The sequence below is a fragment of the Rhododendron vialii genome, chromosome 12a, assembly GCF_030253575.1.
Source record: "Rhododendron vialii isolate Sample 1 chromosome 12a, ASM3025357v1".
Lineage (NCBI taxonomy): Eukaryota > Viridiplantae > Streptophyta > Magnoliopsida > Ericales > Ericaceae > Rhododendron > Rhododendron vialii.
Window position 1 is genome coordinate 29,897,417 of NC_080568.1, and position 11,032 is coordinate 29,908,448.

General features: G+C 36.7%; 1 protein-coding gene across 1 annotated transcript; it reads left to right on the forward strand.

Moving 5' to 3' along the window:
- The first annotated feature begins 4,991 nt into the window (after positions 1-4,991).
- Positions 4,992-9,885, forward strand: LOC131309649 (putative late blight resistance protein homolog R1A-10). Its single transcript, XM_058336254.1, has 3 exons — positions 4,992-5,319; positions 7,307-7,887; positions 8,251-9,885. The coding sequence occupies exons 1-3, from the start codon at positions 4,992-4,994 to the stop codon at positions 9,883-9,885; spliced, it is 2,544 nt and encodes an 847-aa protein (XP_058192237.1).
- Positions 9,886-11,032: the final 1,147 nt, after the last annotated feature.

Here is an 11,032-nt window from a genome sequence, read left to right on the forward strand (position 1 = left end):
ATGCACCCCTTGAGACTTTCAAAACTCCACCTTCACCGAGGAATTTGCAACCATGAGAATCAAGAGCACCCAGGGATATAAGATTTTTCTTCAAATCCGGAACATGTCGAACCTCAGATAAAGTCCTAACAATACCATCATGCATCCTAAGCTGAATCGTTCCTGAACCAACAGTCTTACAGGCCATGTTGTTGCCCATCAAAACTGTACTACCATTGACCGCCTCATAAGTAGAAAACCACTCTCTATGCGGACACATATGGTATGAACATCCAGAATCTAGAACCCACTCGGTATTAGAGCGAGAATCGCCCTCTGTAACTGATAACACATTATCTGACTCATCTGAACTTTCAGCAATTCCAGCAATTACTTTACCCCCTTTCTGGTCTTCTTTTTCCTTCTCCTTGAGTTTTAAACAGTCACTTTTCCAGTGCCCGGGTTTCTTGCAATAATTGCACTTTCCCTTCTTCTTACCTGATGATCTGGATCTTCCCCTATTACTTGACTCCACCCTTTCTGTTGTTCTTTCCCTAACAAACAAACCCTCCGCATGTGCATCACCCTCACCTGACACCTTTTTCCTCAATTCTTTCGAATATAGGCTGGCCTTAACATCCTCCATGGATATCGTGTCTTTACCATACAATAGGGTTGTAACAAAGTGCTCATACGAAAGTGGTAAAGAACATAGCAAAATTAGGGCTTGGTCCTCATCCTCAATTTTACTATCAATATTTTTCAGATCCATAATAATACGGTTGAACTCGTCTAAATGATCTTTAACAGGTATACCTTCTCGCATACGAAACGTATAAAGACGTTGTTTGAGATATAACCTGTTGGTGAGCGACTTCGTCATATATATGCCTTCCAACTTCAGCCAAATTCCTGCTGCTGAAGTTTCTTCTTCCACCTCGCGAAGAACGTCATCTGCCAGACTCAACTGAATAGAACTCAGAGCTTTGGCATCCGTATTATCCCAATCTTCCTCTTTGATTCCAGAACTAGTCTTGCCTAACAAAACCTTGTGCAATCCTTGTTGGGTTAGCAGAGCCTTCATCTTTACTCTCCAAAGACTGAAACTGCTGCTCTGCCCATCAAACTTCGCAATCTCAAATTTAGCCGCCATAGCCACAATCGGAAACGAAACCCTAGTTTTTGCAACCTAAGGCTCTGATACCAGTTTGTTGTAACGAACGCTATGAATGCAAGCTAAGAACGAGAAATTGAAAACTAAACAAGAAATCACAAAAACACAAGATGTACGTGGTTCTCCAAGATGGGTACGTCCACGGGCGAGGAGAGAGAGGATTCACTAACTAACGTGAAGAAGAGATACAAAGAGCCGGCTATAATCCGTAACTCTAGAAAGGCCACAATATGAAAGCCCAAAAGATAATTTCTAGAAGTACCCCAAAAGCCTTATTTATAATAGGCTACAAAAACGGAAACAACATAATTAACCAATGTGGGACTAAAGAATACAAGGCATTCCTAACAATAAACTTGAATTATATTATAGGAAAAGAGTTCTAGTAAACTATTAAGTACTCTACGACAAAAGAGAGATGGAAATGAAAAATCAGTGAATGGCCAAAAGAGATGGAGTTCTAGTAAACTAGTCATCAATGATAAGCAAAAAGAAAAGAATTCAGAGCTAGCTAGAGAAAGAAACGAGATGTAGAGAGAGAAAGAAGTGGAACATTCTTCTTATTATTCCCCAATTTCATTTCATGTCGGTTTACATCAGAAAAGTAGAATCTATTTATATCACACTAATGCATCTGTTACTTCAACTAATCTAATCATGTGGCTGGCAATAGAAGCTTGAGCAACTGTTGTTGACCTGCCCTCCTTTATTGTTGACTTTCATTCCTTTAGAGAAAGTACATCAATAATTAGCTAAACTACCTTGTGAATAGTACACAATTCTATTTTACCTGTCAATTTTTTCTTTCACAACTACACCAACACTATCTATTTTACCTAACACCTATTAAAATATAGATTTTTCACTCTTTTTAAATGAGAGAGAAAGAAAGAGAGAGAGGGGAGGAGGAGGAGGAAAAAGAATAAAAAATTGCAGCAGCGTGAACAGAAAAAGAATAAAAAATTGCAGCAGCGTGAACAGTAGCTTCGGTAAAGGTAGCGACGCACTGTTTATAAATGCATTTTACAGCCCCTTTTACCTATTCTGCTGCAGGCCCATTTTGGAGACTTAAATAGGTAAAATAACTAAAAAAGGTTGTTTAGCTGTTCTGATAAACTTGCTCTTACCGTTTCTATTATAGTGTTTATGTCAAATGCTGTATTAATGGTGATTTATTTTGAAATTGAAATTCAGTATGGAGCCATGACCTGTAAGTTGATCTTGAATCCCGATCGTGCTTTGGAAGCTATAGCAGAGGTAAAATAAAAATTTATTTAAAATTATCTAACCTAAATGTACAGAAATCCTAATTAGTTTTTTTTTTTTATCCTGGCAATAGTTATTAAAAACCTAAGATACACTATACGTATCTTACGATTTGTATTGTCTCATTCGGAGAACGATACGTATCCTATCATATCCCTTTTTTATAAAAATCTTACGATACGACCGTGTATCCTACGATTTATACGTGTATCCTAATTCTGTACGTATCCTATGATTACTTATTCGGAAAAAGTCGGACTGAGTATTTCATGAAGCGAAAGAACTGAGTACGAATCCAAAAGTAATACTTATCGATATCCGCTGGAGCTGATTTTTTACAGGGCCTCATAAAATAATATTCAAAAATTTATGAATATTTTTCTAGATTTTTTCGGGACCCAAAATGAAGCCAAACGCGTTTATCTCTGTGTGGTTCCCTGCAAATCATCTCTGCTGTTAGAATTTTTGTTGTTTGGAACATGTCTTCAAACACATGCTATTTGTAGTGAAAACTGTAGTATTTAAAAAAATATGGATACATGAATGATGCCGAATGCAGTTTCTCGTGAGTGGAGCGAGCATTTCACAAGACTTTAGTCATGATTATATCTTCTACCTACTCTCTCTATTCAAAACTTGTTTCCCGCTTTTGAAATCCTAAAAACTAGAGTCAAAACTCTTCACTTCACCCAACAGGCCAACACCAAAATCCCCCAAGGCCCAAAGTTACCGTTATTCCCCAGAAAAAAAAACCCACCTCATCACCCAACCTATCACAATCCCCAATGCAAAATTTTCAAAATTCAAACTTCACTTTTGGTTCCACTCATGAGCATCAATCAACAAACAAAAAAATATATACTCCCTGTAAAAATATTTGTTATTGTCAATATTTGGGTTTTTTGTGAATGAAATTTTTTGGATGTTTGGTGAATAAATATTTCAGTTTGATAAATATATATTGACCTTGAGTTTTTTTTTTTTTTTTTGAATAATGTCAGAGTTGTTTGGGAAGGCAAATTATGCAAAAAATTCTTTTTCAAAAAAAAAAAAAAAAAAAACAAATAGTTATTTGTGATGGGAAATACTGTTGCAATTGAGTTGCCATTAACATTTGCCACGGTAAAAATAAAAGAGCCCACCACCACCAATTGATCGATGCATTGATATATTCTGCTTTATGTTACTATTGTTTGGACTAATCGTCTCTTTCCTTTGGCTTTTAAGCAGACAGACTACTGCTGTATTATATCACGACTGACGAAAATTACTCTGTCTCACAACATCAATAGATTAATTAAGAAAAGGTAAATGATTAATTTGGTAGGGGTAATAAATTGGCCACAGCTTTGAAGTAGAAAAAGAAAAGAAAAGGTAGATTAAGGGCCAGGCTATTTGCAATTTGTTATATGTAGCCATTTCATAAGAAGGAATCCAAAAATTTCTTTTTATGAATTGACTACATGTAGCAAATTCGCAGTTGTATTTAACAGCACCCTAGATTAATTCCTTTGGAGCTCACATTCAGCCTACCTAGACTTTTGCTTTATAGTGTGCTTTTACAAAGCTGGGTTTGGTTAAATTTCCTCCCCTGTGAGACCCCACCACCACCATTTGATGCATTGCTCCATATATAGTCTATCCTCCTTTAATTTTATTTATTGTTTGGAGTTGTGCTAATTGGCTCTTTGCTTTGACTAAATATGCACGGGTTCGTAATTAACATGACATAAAACATTCTTGTATCAATTCTTAACATAAATACTCTCTTGGTTCCAATTTATTTATCCAATTTGGAGAACTCAACTTCCTTAGGAAACACAACGATTGTTTTTCACACATTACTCTGGAATTTCTCTCCCTCTATGTTCAGTCTCCCTCTCCCCATTCTTCACTTCACACAACACATGCAGTACTCCCCCGACAGAGACATGCTGCCTTAATTCTTCACTTCACACAACACAGTACTCCCCCGACAGAGGCATGCGGCCTTTTTTGCTTTTGCCCATATATGCCTTCTCCTTTTGACTTTTTACACTTCCTTTGCTTTCCACTTTTCTGTCTTTTTCTAACCAAAAGTGCTATACACAACGGTTGTGTAAAACACAATACACAACCAATCTCTAGCCGTCCATTGCTCTAATAAATGGCCAGGATTCACTCAAACTCTTTCCCATAAAAGTTAAATTTTTCTTGGAAGAATTTGTTTAAAATCTAGACCATCCAAATACATCTGAACGGTTAGAATTACGCACACAACCAATACAACGGTTGTGCAAGTAGCATTTTTGTTTTCTAACATGGGCAAAACCCAACAAATTATACAACTGTTGTGGGAAATCTAATATGGAAGGAAATCACATTACCCAATTCTAGTCTAGATCTGCAACCATCAATCAACTATAACTCCCTTCTACCTCATCAATCCGCTGCGAGCTAGAGAGAAAGAGAGAGAGAGAGAGAGATGGGTGATATTGCTGTTGATATTTTTTTGGAGACCTTGAAACAACTTATAACGAACTCCAAGCTCCTTTTAATCATAGGCGAGAAACATCAACTTCAATCTCTTGAGATGGAGATAAAGTACCTGAGAGAGTTCCTCAAAGTTACAGAGAAGAAACGCAACCAGCATATAGAAGTGATGAATCTGGTGAGGCAGATCAGAAACGTGGTACTTGAATTAGAGAACACCGTAGAATTGTTCGTAGGTCGTGCTTACAAGCAGGTCGTAGGTTGTGCTGACAAGCAGGATGATCTTTCCCTAGACCTTGAAAGTGTCAAAAAAGAGATCAAGACTCTTACAGCTAAGGTAAAGCAGATGTACGACAAGAATATGTATGACATTAACGGAACAACAGTCAAAAAACTCAAGCACTCATTTACCGGATCAAGTGGATCAGGTATTATTGGAACATATTCTCAATATTTCAAAATTAGTAAATTTGAATAGACTTTAGTTTTTGTATGTTTTTAGTTTCAATATTTGCCGTGTTTTACACAACGAAATTATGTTATTTTATGGTTCATGTTAACGTCATAGCCCATTAACTACTGTACAACATAAGAAAGACCACGGTTTTAGCTTTAGCCGTGATCTTTGTATTTTTATCTCGGTTTTCAAAAGCATTAGGTTTGAAGAGACAGTGAATCATCATGAAAAGAATTGGAAAGATTATTAACGTTTTTAGGAAACTTTCAAAACCAAAATCAAGTAATAAAACAAGTAATAAAACGAAACAATTACTGCTACAAAAAAGATAGCGGTAAATATTTCGAGTATCGTTCTTAGGGATTACGAAGGCTAAGTCACAATTATTTCTGTTACTTTCTAAATTAATTCGGAGAAGAATTGATTCTTGATTTTGAGAAAACTAAAGAAAGGTTGTAATTAAAAGCAATTGAATGTAATGAGATTTAACGGAAGAAAATGTCTAGTGTTTTGAATCCACCTGACCCTTTGCAACCTAGATTTATTTTATCGAATGATTTCTTATTTGGATTCACCAGATACCGTTAGGGTTCTTGGGCCCTCTTGATATCTCCTAAAAATATTCATGTATCATCAAGCGGCATAAACTATCTTCGCCTAGCACGAATCGTATTACTAGTGCAGCTCGTCTTATGATATACTAGCATAATCTATCACAGTCAATTACCACGAATTCAATTATAAACCATTGCATGAAATGCATTTGATACCGTGGATAACAAACACACAATCGCATGGGAAAAATAAAACCAATTCCATCCTATATATATGTACGACGAGCAGAAGCGGAAGCTCTAATAAGACCAATCGAACGGGAAAAAATATAATTGATTCCATCCCTTGCCAAAGTGGAAGCTCTAACAAGACCAAATTAACTTAGCCCATGGTAACTACGTGCGAGTCAAGTATACACTGCACGACTAAATTCTCTTCTCTAAGGGGATTAACTTGATACAATCTAGGTCAGCACACCATGGGGAATGATCTAATGCTTTTTTCCTCCTTTGTGATTTTTGGCTTTAGTTCTCCGTAATCATGACATCTTTGCAGCCATGGAATCCTACAGCAAAATAATTTCTTGTCATATTCTCCTCAACATACATATGATATTGGAGGTTTAAGCCTCCAAATACCTACGGCACAAAATCAAGCATAATACTTTTGTTTGATAGGCTCAAGCATAATATTGACAAATAGTTGTTGATCAATAGAAAAAGATAGTTCACTAATCCACAAACCTTGGGCAAGTGTTACTCAAAATCTATCTTACCAGAGGGAACACTTTTAATTGCAATAAATGTTACAACTCAAAAAAGCTAAAATAACACATAGTAAAAAAATCTCACCTATGCACACATTAATCATAGATATATAGACTGTTTTGGATACCATTGTGTCCGGATCTCTATTTTCAAGATGTATTCCTAGACTTTAGGGATGAATATTGACTTGGTTAATTAAGAGTCAAAATTTTGTACTGTTCACTGCTCGATGTACCCTTATCGAGTTTTTTAAATGAATTTTTTTTGCTGATAAAAAAAAAAAACTTATCATTCATATCATCAACCAGAACAATACACAACATGGACTATAATAATGAGTAACATGAACCACAAAAAATATGCAGGCTAATGCTACAATAAACCCTTAATTTAGCATTAATTCAATTGATTTGATACAACCAAAATTGTTTTCCTTTTCACTCGGCAATATTATATCAATCAGACGTACAACTACTTTAATGAGAGTCCTGTGAAATAAGTTATTCATAATGGGAATCATGGGATATGAGAAATTGTTCAATTCCAAAACGCAGATCAATTATTTCTTGTTACATTTACTACCCCATAACTTTTGGCTTCTCCCTTGATCGATACCCTTCCTTTTATTTCCATAAGGAGGTTCAAGTTCATCAGGAGGGAGAAACACATCCAAAGAAGTAGAAGAGAAGACGGTGGTCGGTTTCAAGGATGAGGTAGAGACATTAATGGGGAAGCTTCATGATAATGGAGAGGGCGGAAGGCTGGAGATTATATCAATCATCGGCATTGGTGGAGGTGGCAAAACCACGTTGGCCAGAGAAGTGTATGATCATTGTTTGACATCACAGAAGTTCGAAATTCGTGCATGGACCAATGTTTCTCAAGACTATAACAAGACCATGAAGAAGGATTTGTTGATTAGTATTCTGGAATCAACTTCCTCAGGAAAACATGAAGATTACAGGGAGAGTAGTGAGGATAAGTTGGGAGAAAAGGTATATAAATGGTTGCGGGGCAAAAAATATCTCGTTGTCATGGATGACATATGGGACATTGAAGCTTGGAATGATATCCAAAGATCATTCCCTAAGGAATGCAAGGGGAGTAAAGTGTTGTTAACTAGTCGATTACGTGTTCAACCAGATAGCGTCCCCTACGTCCCTCATTTTTTGGATCCCTTACCAAAAAGTTACAGTTGGGAGTTATTACAAAAGAAGGTATTTGTTTTAGGGAAATGATATTGACACTCCAAAAATTGATGCAGGCACTCCAAAATCAGTGTAACTCCAAAGCCACTTTCCTTTATTTTTGGAGTGTCTGCATCAATTTTTGGAGTGCCAATATCATTTCCCTTATTTTAAAACAAAATGTTGTGCATAATATAACTAGAAATAGTGATTAAAACAAGTGCATCATTATGTTGTTGTCGTATGTTTCCAATTTATAATTTCTTTTCAAGTACTTCTATTTTGAAAAATTTCTTATTCTTGTCATATAAATTCTTAAACTCCTTTTACTTGGGTCAAGTTGTATGTAATTAAAATTATAGACATCTAATATCGCCCATATATATCCAACAGGTATTCGGGAAGAAACAATGCCCACCGGAGTTGGTGGACATCGGTAAGCAAATGGCAGAAAAATGTAAAGGACTACCACTCGCGGTTATCACAATAGCTGGCGTTCTGGCAATGAAAGACAAGACACTCAACGTATGGGAGAAAGTTTTCAAAAATTTAAGTTCAATCATTGCGAAAAGTTCAGAGGGTTTCATGGAGATACTAGAACTTAGTTACAATCACCTGCCTCTTCATTTAAAAGCGTGTTTTCTTTACATTGGAGGACACCCTGAAGATTCTGAAATCCTCGTACGCAATTTGATATGGTTATGGATTGCAGAGGGATTTATTCAGCAGAGTGATGAGGGGAAAAGCTTGGAGGCCATAGCACAAGATTACTTAATCGATCTTATTGATAGAAGTCTAGTAATGGTAGCTAGGAAAAGTAAATCCCATGGAGGAATTAAAGCATGTCGTATCCATGATCTTTTGCGTGAATTATGTTTGAAAAAAGCAGAGGAGGATAATTTTCTTGTGCAAAATTACAGGGATGATTCTTTTTCACCTTCCGCTACAAATAAGCATCGTCGCCTCTTCGTTGGCCGTCAGTTCTTTTGTAAGCTTCCCCCATGGCCTCGTGCTCGAAACCTTCGATCTTTTATGGGCCTCTCCTTGCCAAGTTCATGGCTTGAACAGAATCAGCCGTTCTTTGTTGAAAACTTTAAACTTCCCAGGGTGTTGCATTTTATCCCCGCTACAAGGCTAGGAGAAATAGGAATAGGAGATCTAGTTCAATTGAGATACTTAGCACTTACGTATACGTTACCAATAGAAGTACTTTTCCATGCACCAAATTCTTTTCACTACCTCTCGAACCTAGAAACCCTTATCCTCCAACCAGGTACATTTAGGGGCATGATTTCGTTGCCTCGCTATATAGTTAAGATGGTTAAGTTGAGGCATCTATATACTGTAAATGGGGTATTCGAATATCATCATGTTTCTAATTATGATGAAGAGGTGGGGAATATGTTGGATAGCTTACAAACCTTGCACCGAATGTGTATTTGTGTGCATTGCCTATATTTTTTGGAAAGGACTCCCAATCTAAGGAAGCTAGGACTTTGTGGAGATCGAGGTCATTATATTCTCGCCGACCTAGAATTCTTAAAATGCCTTGAGATACTCTCTATCTTCTCCAGAAGCATTAATGGGCTGAAGCTTCCTCCTACTCTTACGCGGTTAACTTTGAAATATACGAGATTGAAGTGGAAGAAGCTGTCAATAATCCTCCAAGCCCTACCGAGCCTTGAGGTTCTCAAATTAGATTATGCCTGTAAGGGACCAGTTTGGAACACAAGTGAACTTGAGGAGGGGTTCTCTCAACTCAAGTACTTGAAGTTTGAATGTCTGAATATCAAGGAGTGGAATGCTTCTGAAGATCAATTTCCGAGACTTGAGGTCTTAGTGATTCTATGGTGTGGAGGACTGAAGCGGATCCCGATTGATTTTGCTAATCTAAACGAACTTCGCGAAATTAGGATTGAGCAGTCCAGTCGATATGCAGAGGAATCGGCGAGGGAGATTCAAGAAAAGCAAAGAAATAGAAGAGGAGATGATGATTGCCTTAATATTACATGCAAGCGTAACCGGTAAAGTTATTAGTTATTAATTACAGTAAGTTCTTTTTTTCCGTTACTGATTAGGGCTAAATTAAATTATCATCATTGGGGTCGGAGGCGATAATGAGTCGGGTCAGAAAGTGGGGGCGTTGGGACGTGGAGGGGATTTTCATATGGTTTTCCAATTACTGGGTTACTATTAACGGAGGTTCTAGATTTGGGGTCTATGATGAAATCCCTTTTGTGTTTGTATGGAATTTTTTTTTTTTTCCAACTTGGGTATAACAAGTCTAAAAGGACAGGAATGCAATTAATCTCTATCTCCATCTATCTGTGTTATAAAGCATGAGTTGGGTTTTAATGTTCATCAAAGGGCCAAAATTTTGTTTATTACCATATCTGATTAATTTGTCATTCGATTCCATGCTTCCATTCAATAGATAAGCAAAGGATATGCACATCGCAACACATTCTTCATCTGTGTTTCTCAACTCATTATTCAAGAAATTTCCCTCAAAATCTAAACCGAATAAAGTCTTAATTAAGTCTTAGGCCTTGCCCCCTTCCCCCTTCCCCCTTCCCCCTAATTTTTTGTGTACTACGTTTTTGTTTATTTGTTTCAAAAAAATTTCGCATTTGTTATTTTTTCATCAATTTCTTTTGTGGATTCTTACAAGCCAATAAGTGGCTTATTTTGGTCTTTATCCCACCTCTCAAATAAGTACTATTTGTTTTTTGAATTAAAATAATTATTTGTCTCGTGTGTTTAAAAAATAAGTTCCCTTTGCTTTGTAGGTGGTAAGAAATCACCAGAAAAGAGATCCTAGCAGAGGCTTCAAACAAGAGAGAGAGAATGGGCGTCTGTTCAAACAATATAGCTTGAAGTTTGATGAATAGTAATTCTGTCTAAGAGAGAGAATGGGCGTCTGGTCAAACAATACAGCTTCAAGTTTGATGAATAGTAATTTTGTCTATGAAGGAGGTACAATTTTTTCCATTCTGGTTGATGGGGTCACTAGACTTGGTAACTTTGGCATAACACAATACTAGTACCTAAGTGGCTTGGCTTGGTTTATGGTTCATAGGTTACGGTGTTTGGAAGTTGTGTTTCATTCATTTTGACAAAATCCATTCCAAAATTGGCTCCCAAACTCCCAAAAGGAAAAAAATGAAACGTACAA

Coding starts and splice junctions, on each gene's coding strand:
- LOC131309649 (XM_058336254.1), top strand. CDS start 4,992: ATGGAGATAAAGTACCTGAGAGAGTTCCTCAAAGTTACAGAGAAGAAA. Junction 5,320..7,306: donor TACCGGATCAAGTGGATCAG/GTATTATTGGAA, acceptor TATTTCCATAAG/GAGGTTCAAGTTCATCAGGA. Junction 7,888..8,250: donor GGGAGTTATTACAAAAGAAG/GTATTTGTTTTA, acceptor TATATCCAACAG/GTATTCGGGAAGAAACAATG.